The following is a 14,509-nucleotide window of genomic DNA, read 5'->3' as shown; positions in this document are numbered from 1 at the left end:
GTCTTTCCTGGGTGCAGGAAAGTTGACGGTGAAGAATCCGGAACTGCGCCATCTTGCCTCCGTTCGTCCAGACAGTTAGGTTCATAAATAAAAATGTGTGGACTCAAGTACCATCTTTTATTATATGTAATGTTAAGGACAATCTATTAAATATGCAATAATAATTTTCTTGTTAACTTATTTAAAGTTTATAATGCAGAAAGTTTAAATGAAAACAGACCCTCTTCTTCTGAATTTTATCTTTTAAATGTTTATTAATATGTCTTCCTATTTCTTTCTTTCTTTTTGAGACAGTCTTGCTCTGTCCCCCAGGCTGGAGTGCAGTGGCATAGTAATAGCTGGCTGCAGCATTGAATTCCTGGGCTCAAGTGATCCTCCCGCCTCAGCCACCTGAGCACCTGGGACTAAGAGCATGCATCACCACGCCCAGCTAATTTTAAAATACGTTGTAAAAATGGGATCTCACTGTGTTGCCCAGGCTGGTCTCAAAACTCCTGGCCTCAAGTGATCCTCCTACTTCAGCCTCCCACAGTATTTGGGATTACCAGCATGAGCCACTGATCTCATCCTCTCTTTTTATAGTATCACTAGCTAAATGTCTTCATTACCAGTTTACACTAGGTATTTCTTGATATAAACCTAATTAATAGAGTTCTCTGACCCTTCTAGCAGCTAGTCAATCTGGATCCTTTTTTAGATTATTTTCTGTATCTGTGTATATTCATATACCTAGGCAGGCTCTCATGGATCTATCTTACAGTAGTTTGATAACGCTGAAATTTCTGAATTCCCCAGTACTTAAGGAGTATAGAGTCCTTAAGTCTGCCATCACATACATACTTGCTTAAACATTATTTTGAATTCATTTCTTCCTATTTTGTATATGTGTGTCTTGTCTCCTCTAGGTAGGATTATAAGCTCCTAAAGTGTAAGAATCATGTCTTGTACTTTTAAAACCCATGTATAAGATCAATGATTACTTTGATTACTTGTGGATTCATTTTTCGTTTTTCCTAGTTTAAGGGGCAAAGCAGATCAAGAGTTGTTAGTTGCATGCCTGCTTTTTCATATCCTCTCTCCTAGAGGAGAGAGAATACGAAGCTTGCAGAGAAGTGAAAAATTAAATAAGAGGGTGCTTATAGTGTTCTTTAACAAAGACGTCAGGTATATATTTCTCAAATGTAATGTACTTTGGAGTTAATAAAAGAATGGAAAATGGGGCATACATTTGGAAGTGCATATAATAATGTTTAAGTAATAAAGAGAATTTTAGTGATTAATTTTTTTTTTTACTTTAAATGTGATTTTCTGATATATGTTAATATTTTAATATTAGGACTCGCTGATTCTTGAGAAGAGTCAAAACTGGAGCTCTCAAAAAATGGACCATATTCTGATTTGCTGTGTTTGTCTGGGAGATAATAGTGAGGATGCTGATGAAATAATTCAGTGTGACAATTGTGGCATTACGGTCCATGAAGGTAATGTTGCTTTCTTTTCTCTCTTTTTAGAAATGGCTGACTGTGGCTCTTTTACATTTGTACTAAGGTGGTTCTACAGTATTTCATGGTGTTTTGGTTGAAATAATGCTAAATCATCAAAGTATGGGTGCTATTTTTCAGGTTATCTTTTCTTTGTTTTTGAGGTGGAGTCTCACTCTGTCGCCCAGGCTGGAGTGCAGTGGCACAATCTCGGTTCACTGCAACCTCCACCTCCCGGGTTCAAGCGATTCTGCTGCCTCAGCCTACCGGGTAGCTGGGACTACAGGTGCCCACGACCACACCTGACTAATTTTTGTGTTCTTTTTTATTTTATTTTAATTTATTTATTTTTGAGATGGTGTCTCGCTCTGTCGCCCAGGCTAGAGTACAGTGGTGCTATCTCAGCTCACTTCAACCTCCGCCTCGCGGGTTCAAACTATTCTGCCTCAGCCTCTTGAGTAACTGGGATTACAGGCATGAGCCACCACGCCTGGCTAATTTTTGTATTTTTAGTAGAGATGGAGTTTCACCACATGGGTCATGCTTATCTTAACTCCTGACCTCATGATCCACCCGCCTCGGCCACCCAGAGTGTTGGGATTACAGGCATGAGCAACCACGCCCAGCCAATTTTTGTGTTCTTACTAGAGACGGGGTTTTACCACATTGGCCAGGCTGGTCTCAAACTCCTGACTTTAAGTGATCTGCCTGCCTCAGCCTCCCAAAGTGCTGGGATTACAGGTGTGAGCCACCACACCTGGTCCCACGGTCATCTTAATTTAAAAAAAAAATTTAAATAATGAAAATAGCAATACTGTATGGAAATCAGTATTTCTTTAAAGGTCAGGGTTATGGTATTGTATTTTATGATACTATTTTTTTTTAATTAAAATTTTTTTTTTTTTTTGTAGAAACAGGGTGCTGTGTTGCCCAGACCTGGTCTTGACCTCAAGCAATCTGCCTGCCTCAGCCTCTCAAAGTGCTGAGTTTACAGGCATGAGCCAGTGTGCCAGGCCTTATTTCCAGTTTTTTTTTTTTTAATTTTAAATTTTAAAAAATTATTTTTAGTTTTTAAATAAAATTCAGAAGTAGGAAAAAGTTGACTATTTTAATCTGATAGAAAGTATTCTTAAAAAACTTACATTCTATCAATTTTTTGTAGCTTCTTCTTTCACAGATGTACTTTTATTTTTGAGAGAGTCTTGCTCTATTGTCCAGGCTGGAGTGCAGCAACGCCATCTCAGGTCACTGCATCCTCCGCCTCCCAGGTTCAAGCAATTCTCCTGCCTCAGCCTCCCGAGTAGCTGGGATTATAGGTGCCTGCCACCATGCCCGGCTAAGTTTTGTATTTTTAATAGAGATGGTATTTCGCTATGTTGGCCAGGTTGGTCTCAAATTCCTGGCCTCAAGTGATCCACCTGACTCAGCCTCCCAAAGTGCTGGGATTACAGGCGTGAGCCACCGTGCCTGTCCAATAGTATGTATTTTTTAAGAGCAAAGGGCCAGGTGCAGTGACCTGTAATCCCAGCACTTTAAGAGAAGCCATAAGAAGAAGAGAGATGACACACAATATCGAGAGATTTAGAGACAAGACCTGAGCCAACAATGGCAAAAACCCATCTCTACTAAAAATACAAAATTATAGCTGGTGTGGTGGTCTCATGCCTGTAATCCCATTACTCGGGAGGCTGAGCAGGAGAATTCACTGAACCCAGGAGGTGGAGGCTTGCATGTGAGCTGAGATTGTGCCACTGTAGCTCCCAGCCTGGGAACAGAGGGCGAGACTCTGTCTCAAATTTAAAAAAAAAAAAAAAAAAAAAAACATATTACTCTCTCACATAACCACATAATTATCAAAGTCAGGAAGTTAACATTGATGAAATACTGTTTAATCTATATAGATTGTATTCAGATTTTGCCAATTGTCTCAACAATGTCATTTCTAACAAAATAAAACCCAGGATCATGTATTGCATTTAATTGTCATGTCTGTTTAGTCATCTTTAATGTGGAACAGTCCTTGAGTTTCTGTGTTTTATGTCATAGACATTTTTAAATATAGACCAGATTTTTTGTTTTGTTTTTACAGAATGTTCCTAATATGATTAGATTTGAGTTATATGCTTTTGGCAGGAATACCACAGAAGTTATGTAGTGTTCTTAGTGCAACGTATTAGGAAGCATATTATATTTATTTGTGCAGTTACTGGTGATATTACCTTCCTTTTTTTCTCTTTTATTGCATAAGCCTACCAATTTTGAATACTGGTGATATTTTGATCACTTGGTTGGGAGGGTATCTTTCTGGTTTATCTGTGGTAAGGTTATTTTTCTTATCAATTAATTATTATTATTATGTTTTAATCAGGGCTGTGACTACCACAAAACAATATTTCTATGGCTTTTCTCTTACCTGCTTTTCTGGTATTACAGCCCTTGTCCCAAGAAATTCTGAGAGTCTGCTGGACTTGTGGGACTTGGCAGGATCTGTGATTCTCTAGCTAATCCTCTTGTCTTCATGTGGAGCTGCCCTTTTTTGCTGCTAACACTCACTGTGGGAATATCTCCAGTTACTATTACTCATTTATATTTTTAGTAATGTTTGTTGAGTACCTTCTGTGTGCTTGGTATTCTGTAAATTTTAGGCATACGAAATAGAATGTACAAATTGTTGACCTGGTGGAACTTAATGTCTGGACAAACAGGCAGTAAGCAAACCAATAAATATCTCTCAGTTGGTGGCCCAGATTCTGAAGGAACACGAAGTAGGACAAGGAGTATAGGAATGCTATGTGTGAGGGTGGTTGGGTGAGTTGGCAGAAGTTTGTATTTATAAAAGTTGATAAGGGGTCAGGCACAGTGGCTCACGCCTGTAAATCCCAGCACTTTGGGAGGCCAAGGCAAGCGGATCACCTGAGGTCAGGAGTTCAAGATCAGCCTGGACAACATGGTGAAACCACATCTCTACTAAAAATACAAAAATTAATCTGGTATGGTGGTGTGTGCCTGTAATCCCAGCTACTCGGGAGGCTGAGGCAGGAGATTCACTGGAACCTAGGAGGTGGAGGCTGCAGTGAGCCGAGATTGTGCCAGCGCACTTTGGCCTGGGTGACACAGGGAGACTCTGTCTCAAAAAAAAAAAAAAAAAAAAAAAGTTGATAAGGTAAGCCCACTCTGACAAGAGGATATTTGAGCAGTGACCTGAAGGAAGTAAAAGAGCAAGTCATGTAAATATATCGGGAAAGAGCACTACAAGCAGAGGGAGTAGTGAATGTAAAGATCTTGGCCAACCACAATGGCCCACGCCTGTAATCCCAGCACTTTGGGAGGCGGTGAATCACTTGAGGTCAGAAGTTCAAGGTCAACCTGTCCAACATGGTGAAACGCCATCTCTACTAAAAATACAAAAAATTAGCTGGACTTGGTGGCGTGTGCCTGTAGTCCTAGTTACTCAGGAGGCTGAGGCAGGAGAATGGCTTGAACCCAGGAGGTGGAGGTTGCAGTGAGCTGAGATCGAGCCACTGCACTCCAGTCTGGGTGACAGAGTGAGACTCTGTCTCAAAAAAAAAAAAAATCTTGAAGTGGCAACATGCTTCAGTGTTTGTATAGTGGCACAGAAGTTTGTATGACTAGAACTGGCTGAGCAACCTGGTTAGTGGTGGGAGTAGAGATGGTAGTAATCCAGCTGGGGTCTTGCAGATTCTGGTACTGATTTTAGATTTTATTATGATGGATATGGGAAGTCATAGCATGGGTTTTGAGCAGAGGATTAATATGGTTTGATTCATGTTTTGGAAGGATCACTTAGGCTGCTGTGTTGGGAGTAGACTGAAGTGAATCTAAGGTGGGCAACTAGGAAAATATTTAGGAGACCTTTGCAGTTATCTACGAGAGGAATTGGTTTTGAGGTAGATAGTAAAAGTTTGGTTTTACACTGTGTTTATGTAAGATGTTAGGACTAGAAATTTAAATTTGGGACTTATCAGCCTGAAGATGTTATGCAAAGATGTAAGACTAAATGTTTGTAATAAAGTCATCCTAGTACTTTAGAGGAGATGGGGAACACATGGCCAGTGAGATATGAGAACCATGGGTGATGACCCAGAGAAAAATGTTTCAAAAAGAGAAAGTCAGTAAATGTGTCAAATAATGTTTTTAAGAGTGGGAAATCACCCTAATTCAATGCTGGACTTCAAGTACACCACCAGGCAAGCTATCCCAGAGGTTATTGAAAAAAAAAACTAATTGAAAAAATGTTTGTATCACATGATTCATTAAATAAATATAAAATACACAGAAGCAAGGGGAAAGATAGAGGATAAGTTAACACATTTAGACTGAGGTTTAAGTAGGATAGAAGGACCATACTACCTAAATAATTCCTGGGGTACATAGTGTTTATACATTTTGGCTTATCAGCCTTCTTTGCTAATGCTGCGGTTATGAGAACCAGAACCCACAAGGTAGGTGCCCTGGGCCAAAGATACACTCTCAGGAAGATACAGGAACAAGTATGCCTGGTCATGGTGTTAGCTCTCCAGTTAATCTACTCAACAGCCATAGGTTTTATTTGTATTTGTTAGTCAGTGGACAGAATAGGTATCACCAATGGGTGGCCAAATTAAGGCCTCATAAATGTTGAGTTCTAAGTGTCTCATATATATTTAATGTATTTTGACTCTTTGGTGCCTTTTGCATATTTGCCTCAAGAATGTTAGATACATCTTGGTCCTTCTGTCCCTTTCTGTCTGTGTTTAATGCATACATGCTTTACTTTTTATCTATACATACACATGTAAGTTTTATTGATCTCATTTTGTTTCTCTATAGTAGAGTTTAATATTCTCAAGCAGGGCAAAAACACATTATAACTGAGAATATATCATTGAATTTATTGATGAGGGTCATTGGCCATCTTGATCTGAGAGAGTTCAAAGTGAGAATAAAAGAAGGGGAAGTGCAAAAAGTGACCAAGTGCAATTCCTATGACGAGTTTTTATATAAAGAGAAGCCAGGGCCGGGCGCGGTGGCTCAAACCTGTAATCCCAGCACTTTGGGAGGCCGAGACGGGCAGATCACGAGGTCAGGAGATCGAGACCATCCTGGCTAACCATCCTGGCTAACACGGTGAAACCCCGTCTCTACTAAAAACTACAAAAAAAACTAGCCGGGCGAGGTAGCGGCGCCTGTAGTCCCGGCTACCCGGGAGGCTGAGGCAGGAGAATGGCGTGAACCCGGGAGGCGGAGCTTGCCGTGAGCTGAGATCCGGCCACAGCACTCCAGCCCGGGTGACAGAGTGAGACTCCGTCTCAAGAAAAAAAAAAAAAAAAAAAGAGAAGCCAGGAGATGGGAAAAGGGATGTGAAATTGAGGGAGGGTTTTTTCCCTTCTTATTTTAGATGCTGTGTTAATTATCTGCTGCTGTGGAACAAATTATCCCAAAACATAGCAGCTTAAAACAACAAACATTTATTATTTCACAAGATTTCTAAAGGTTAAGAAATCTGGGAGCAGTTGGTTGGGTTGTTCTGACTTAGAGTCTCTCATGAAGTTGCAGGTCAAAGCCATAGCCTAGGCTGTAGTCATTTTAAGGTTTGGCTGGACCTGGAGGATTTGCTTCTAAGCTAAGTCAAATAGTTGTTGGTAGGCTTCAGTTCTTTGATGGCTGTTGGCCAGAGACCTCAGTTTCTTACTGCATGGACCTCCCTCATAGACTGCATGAATGTCTTCATGAAGGGCAGCTGGCTTCAGAGTAAGTGATCAAAAAGGAAAGAGATGGAAGCAGTTGTATAAGAGTACTAGTATATTTTATAGTCTAATATTGGTAGTACATACAACCATTTCTCCCATATTCTGCTGTTCACATAAGCCAACCCTAGTCAGATGTAGTTGAGAGCATTCTAAGAGTATAAATACCAGGAGGCACTGATTATTAAGGGCTATCTTAGAGGCTGCCTACCACATGTGCAGAGAATATATAGCATGTTGTGTGCTGATGGAGATGACCCAGTGGAATGGGAGATTGGTGATATAAGGAAAATAGTAAGGAAAGAAGGGGGAACAATTGCTGGAACAAAAGTTTTGAGTGCAAGATTAGAGGGGATGAGATCCAGTACCAAGTAGAGAGATTGAGTGGATAAGAGTAACCATAGTAATTAGGGAGAAAAGGATATATGGGTCCAAATCTAGGTAGGTTGTTAGATGTGGTAGTTGGAGCATGTGTAAGTTATTTTAAAAATGTTTCTTGTTTTCTTAGTGAAATAGGAAGCAAAGCCATTAGCAGAGAGTGGGGACAGTGGGGAGTTAGAGATTTGGGGAGGCAGAGTTGTATAAAATTTATTTGGGAGAATAAACTGAATAAGGAAATATATACCTAAAATATATATGTATACACACACACACACACATATATACACACACACATAGACAGCAATAACACCACTTGATATTAGTGGTCATGAATATAAGGGGCTCATTAATATAAATATCATATTCATTCGTTCATTCATATGAATATGATATTAGTGGTAATGAATACTGTTACTGAGAAAAGTAAACATGGTTGTATATGTTTGTATTTTTCTTCTCCAGGTGTGGTTCAGATTCCTGGGAGTAGGTAAAGAATATGTTAACTCAGGAGTAGCAGGTACTTTGGCAGTGTTTGTTACATTGATCACTGATGATCACAAACATGTTACTGCTGCTTATATCCATGAATGTCATTGCTGATATGTGATGCAGTCATGATGAGTTCTGTTAGTTTTGGTGATTCTCTTATGATGCTGAGGGCACTCTCTCTCTTTTTCTCTGCTTCATTAAAATGCTGAGTACCATCTCTACTTCTTAAGTCATTCTTAGGTCTACTTCTTAGATTGTGGTCATTGACCTTGGATGTATTTTTTTAGGCTAGCACAGTAGTTTTAAGTAATAGAATTGGTTGCTAACATTTAAACATTGGGAAGTCTTACACATTTAGGATTTCAAGCTTCTTTTGCAAAGTTCTGGAGGCACTAGAGTTTTTTGCTGTTGTTGTCGCTGTTGTTGTTTTAAGTGATGGAGTGTCCCAGGCTTGCCTTAAACTCCTGGGCTCAGTCTTCTTGTTTCAACTTCCCAAGTAGCTGCGACTAAAGGCACTAAAGGCATATGCCTGCCCTTGCAGTAGTTTTCAGTTTCTTCTAGCACAATCTGCTGGAGCTGAATAAGGCTGCTCCCTGCTAGTAAGGCCTGTGGTCTCCAGTTCACCACAGTCCTCTCTCAAACCACTTACTCATTTTTGTTAGTTGCCTAGTCCCTGGAGATATTTGAATATATAGTTCCTCATCTGCTTTGAGGGTACTGTCTCTTGTTGCTGATACTTGGGCTGCTGATGCCTTGTGGTCTCAATGTCTCACATCTATAATAGTTAAGCAACTCTTTTACTATAGCTTTTACTTTAGGACACAAGCTTGAGCCCACTGGGGACTAGTTCTATGTAAATTTCAAAATGAACCTCGCTCTCTGGTCTGTTTTTGAGTCATGTTTTGCTCCTTGGACTCTTAACTTAGGATGAGTTCTTTCCCAGTAGATTTCATTCTTCAGATAAACATAGATTTCTGTAAGGGCACAATATTAGTTCCACTGACATGCTTACAGCTATTAAAAGTTCATAATAGGACTCCTGCTTCAGATGAATAGCCTCAGTACCGGAAAATCTACCTTCTTTCGAAAGTAGCTTTGATTTTCAGAAACATTTAAAAAGTCTGAATCAAGGCAGACAAATGAGATGATCAAGCTGAGTGGTAATGCCAATTAAGTCAACAGGATGTTGTATCTATATAAAGTCATGTAACAACTCTTCTTGTGTAATTGATTTAACTGGCTTTGATGACAGTCCAAGTTATAAATATGTTTGAGACTTTGCTAATGATAACTCATTTAATTCCCAAAACTAGTTAATGAGAATTGGAGACCTATTTTTATTACAGAGAAGGAAGAAAGTTAGAGAAGGAGAGGGAAATTGATGCATAAATAGGGAAGCTGAATAGTCTTTCACCTCTTTAGGTGAATCTTTATGTTGTATAATTAATTTGTCGGTAGTAGTTTGAATTCTGTGAACTGTATATATGTTCCAAGTAAAGATGCAAAAGGTAAAAAATAAATTTTTACTTAAAAAAATTATGCTATTACTTTCATCCTCTAGTTTAAATAATTTCCCATTTCCCTTTTAAATTTTGGAGTTTCTGTTGTATGATTGATTTTGTATGTTGTATGATTGGAGTTTCTGTTGTATGATGTGGAGTATCTTTTCATATGCTCATTTGCCTTTTTGGGTTTTTTTGGATGGAGTCTTGCTCTGTTGTTCCGGTTGGAGTGCAGTGGGGGTAATCTTGGCTCAATGCAACCTCTGTCTTCTAGGTTCCTGTGATTCTCGTGTCTCAGCTTCCTGTATAGTTGGGATTACAGGCGCACACCACCACACCTGGCTGATTTTTTAGTTTTAGTAGAGATGGGATTTCGCCATGTTGGCCAGGCTGGTCTCAAACTCCTGACCTCAAGTGATCCGTCTGCTTTGGCCTCCCAAAGTGCTGGGATTACAGGCGTGAGCCACCACATCGACCCTTATTTGCCTTTTGTATATCTTCTTGGATGAGGTGTCTATTCAGATCTTTTGCCCACTTTAAAAAATTGGGTTGTTTTCTTATTGTTAAGTTTTAAGAGTTCCTTGTATATTTTGGATAACAGTTCTTTATCAGATAGGTCTTTTGCAAATATTTTCTCCCAGTCTGTAGCTTGTCTTTTTACTCTCTTGACAGTATCTCTCACAGAGCAGAAGTTTTACATTTTAATGGAGTCCAACTTATAAATTATTTGTTTTCTTTATTATGCTTTTGGTCTTGTATCTAAAAAGTCGTTGCTATGGTTAAGGTTATCTAGATTTTCTCCCATGTTAGTTTCTAGTTTTATAATTTTTTAATTGTAAATTTTCTTAATTAAAAATTTTAAAATTTTTACAATTTTGCCTTTCACATTTGGGGTCTGAATTAATTTTTGTTATGAGTATAAGGTCTGTCTCTGAATTAATTATTTTGCACATGTGTGTTCAGTTGTTCTATCACCATTTGTTAAAAAAGCTGTCTGTGCTCCGTTGTATTGCCTTTGCTCCTTTGTCAAAGATCAGTTGACTGTATTTATTTGGGTCTTTTTCTGGGCTCAGTTTGTTCGTCGACTGACCTATTTGTTCTTTGATTAATACCACACTGTCTTGATTACTGCAGCTTCATAGTAAGTCTTAAAATTGAGTAGTGTTACCCCTTTGACTTGTTTTTTTTCCTTCAATATTATATTAGCTCTTCTGGGTTTTTGCTTCTCCATGTAAACTTTAGAGTCAGTTTGCAATATCTACAAAATTACATGCTGGAATTTTGATTGGGATTGTATAGAATCTATAGATCAAGTTGGGAAGAAATGGCATCTTGACAATATTGAGCTTTTTTATTCATGAACATAGTAAACATTTATTTATTTAGTTATTTGATTTCTTTCATCAGAGTTTTATAGTTTTCTTCATAGAGATCTTGGCAATGTTTTGTTAGATTTATATCTAAGTATTTTTTGGGGGGTGCTAATGTAAGTGGTATTTTGTTTTTAATTTCAATTCTACTTGTTCATTGCTTTCATAAGAAATTGACTTTTGTATATTAACTTGTATGCTGCAGTCTTGCTATAATTGCTTTTTAGTTCCAGGAAATTTTTGACTATTCTTCCAGATTTTCTACTTAGACAGTCAAGTCATTTGAAAGCAAAGATGATTTTCTTTCTTTCTTTCCAGTGTGTATATTTTTATTTCCCTTTCTTGTCTAAAAAACAGTAGTGACAGAGAACATCCTTGCTTCATACCTTATCTTTGTGGGCAAGCTTCTAGTTTCTCATCATTAAGTATCATGTTAGCTATAGGTTTTTTTGTAGAGTTTCTGTATGCTCTAGTTGAGGAAATTACTCCTTATTTCTGTTTGTGTGTGTGTGTGTGTGTATGTGTGTGTGTTTTTAACTTGTTTGTTTGTTTTGAGACAGAGTCTCACTCTGTTGCCCAGGCTGGAGTGCAGTGGCGCAATTTTGGCTCACTGCAACCCCCACCTCCTGACTTCAAGTGATTCTCCTGCCTCAGCCTCCCCTAATGTGTGTATAATTTTAAAAGGTGCTTCAAGATTCCTCATGTAGGAGATGGGGAGGATCATCCTTTGGGAGACATTGGTTTAGAAGAAAGTAAGAATGGGGTGATAAAAGGAACTCTACAATGTGGATGATGTCATGCTGGAGCTTAGACAGCCACAGGTATAGATCATGGGAGGAGCCAGAGCAATGTAGAATGAAGCATGGTTCCTGGTATAAGGCAAGTATAAGGTTGACAATGAGGTTTCTAAAAATTAAGACTTTTTATTTTATTTATTTATTTATTTTGAAACGGAGTTTTGCTCTTGTTGCCCAGGCTGGAGTGCAATGGAGCGATCTCAGCTCACTGCAACCTCCACCGCCTGGGTTCAAGCAATTCTCCTGCCTCAGCCTCCCAGAGTAGCTGGGACTACAGGCATGTACCACCATGCCCGGCTAACTTTTTGTATTTTTATTAGAGACAGGGTTTCTCCATGTTGGTCAGGCTGGTCTCGAACTCCTCCGCCTCTGGTGATCCACCTACCTCTGCCTCCCAAAGTGCTGGGATTATAGGTGTGAGCCACCGTGCCCGGCCAAAAATTCATATTTTTTATTCCTCTTAATAATGGTTAGGGCAAGCACAGGAAAGAAGAGGCAAAAATGAAATGCTGATGACAAAAAGTAACGATGTGAGCGCCAATAGAAGGTTGAAGGTCAGTGCAGATGGAAGTTTGGGTAGTATCTGCTAAACAGATGTGCCTTCTCTTGCTCCAGCTCTTCTACTGTCTTCAGGTTGATTTTTCTTTCTTTCTTTTTTTTTTTTTTTTTGAGACGGAGTCTCGCTGTGTAGCCAGGCTGGAGTGCAGTGGCATGATCTCGGTTCATTGTAATCTCTGCCTCCCGGGTTCAAGTGATTCTCCTGCCTCAGCCTCCCGAGTAGCTGGGATTACAGGCATGCACCACCACACCCAGCTGATTTTTGTATTTTTAGTAGGGATGGGGTTTCACCATGTTGGCCAGGATGGTCTTGATCTCCTGACCTCATGGTCTGCCCCCCTTGGCCTCCCAAAGTGCTGTTCATATTATTTTCTGCTTAAAATCAGTCCCTTAAAAATAAAGTTCACTCTAATAGCAAGACATATTATTTTCTGCTTAAAATCAGTCCCTTAAAAATAAAGTTCACACTACTAGCAAGACTCTCTGGGATCCCATACCACTTGCCTTTTTCTCCAGTGTTTGGGGTCTTTCATATATGCTTTTCCTTTTACCCAGATTCCTCTTGTTCCACAAATGTAACCTAAATATATAGACGTTAAGCTAGTGTTTGCCATTTGTGTTCCTGTTATTTGGATATTTGAAAAATCTTATTTTTAATTTAATTTTTAAGATTTTATTGTGTATATTTAAGGTATACAGTGTGTTGTTATGGGATTCATATAAACAGTAAAAAGGTTACTGTAGTGAAGGAAATGAACATATCCATCATCTCACATAATTACCCAATTTTTAAAAAGTTTACCAAGTCCATCCTTCTGCAGAACTTACTCATTTTTGTTTTTGTGAGAAGAACAGCTAAAATTTACATTTAGCATGAATCCCATACACAGTACAAGTTTATTACCTTGAAAAATCTTAATTCATTCAAATATTTTTTCTTAATTATAAGTAACACATGAGCAGATATATAAAATAGTTATGCTTTCTGTCTCAACTCTACTTCTTTTTGCATAGGGAATCACTGTTAACAATTTGGTGTGAATCTACCCCATCTGTCCCTGGTACCTTGTGTACCAGGGGTTTTTAAACTTTATTTTATTATGTAGATATATGTCCATTGTAGAAAACATCAGTAGAAATAAGCTAAGAAAACATCTCCCAGTTGGGCATGGTGACTCACACTTGTAATCCCAGCAATCTGGGAGGCTGAGGTGGGTGGATCACTTGAGCTTAGGCATTTGAGACCAGCCTGGGCAATGTGGTGAAACCCGGTCTCTACAAAAAATACAAAAGTTAGCCAGGTGTGGTGGCTCGGGCCTGTAGTCCCAACTACTTGAGGGGCTGAGGCAAAGGATCACTTGAGCCAGGGAGTTCGAGGCTTCAGTGAACCAAGATTGCACCACTGCATTCCAGTGTGGGCTACAGAGGAAGACTTTGTCTCAAAAAAAAAAAAAAGAAAAAGAAAACATCTCTCATAATTATACCACCTAGAGGTAAATATGCTTAAAACTTTAGTGTTTGTGTTTGTTCTTCCAGGCTTTTTTTTTTTTTTTTTTTTTTGCTTGCTCATGCGTATACACAAATATATATTTTTAATTTAATAGTCAATAATACGCACACTCTTCTTATAATCTCTATACCTCTATTATCACTATGGTTTCTCCACACCCCACCGGATCCATTCAGGTACCGTGAGTTGTACTTGTGTTATATCTCTTTAGTCTCCATTAATCTAGAACAATTTTTCTGCCTTTTGATGGTGTTCATGATGTTGACATATTGAAGAATCTTAGTTTTTATAATGTCATACTGAATATCTCTCAGTCTGGATATATCTTATTGTTTTCTTGTGATTAGATTCAGTTTAAACTTTTTTTTTTTTTGTAAGCGTATTTTTTGTAAGATGTATAATGTAGCCGGGTGCGGTGGCTCACGCCTGTAATCCCAGCACTTTGGGAGGCCAAGGTGGGTGGATTACTTGAAGTCAGGAGTTCGAGACCAGCCTGGCCAACATGACAAAACCCCGTCTCTACCAAAAATACAAAAATTAGCCTGTAATCCCAGCTAGTTGGGAGGCTGAGGCATGAGAATAGCTTGAATCTGGGAGGTGGAGGTTACAGTAAGCCAAGATTGTGTCACTGCACTCCAGCCTGGGCAACAGAGTGAGATTCTGTCTCAAAAAAA

The 14,509-nt window shown here is 38.9% G+C and overlaps 1 protein-coding gene across 1 annotated transcript in view; it reads left to right on the top strand.

Moving 5' to 3' along the window:
• PHF14 (PHD finger protein 14) overlaps positions 1-14,509 on the top strand; it is a 209,779-nt gene that overhangs the window by 19,109 nt on the left and 176,161 nt on the right. The window contains 1 exon segment of the mRNA XM_017847064.1: positions 1,337-1,481. Within this exon segment, the coding sequence (XP_017702553.1) occupies positions 1,337-1,481 (145 nt within the window).

The sequence above is a fragment of the Rhinopithecus bieti genome, unplaced genomic scaffold (genome assembly GCF_001698545.2).
Source record: "Rhinopithecus bieti isolate Rb0 unplaced genomic scaffold, ASM169854v2 scaffold_28090, whole genome shotgun sequence".
NCBI lineage: Eukaryota > Metazoa > Chordata > Mammalia > Primates > Cercopithecidae > Rhinopithecus > Rhinopithecus bieti.
The sequence above is the reverse complement of the archived record's forward strand: the minus strand, read 5'-3'. Positions and strand labels throughout refer to the sequence as shown.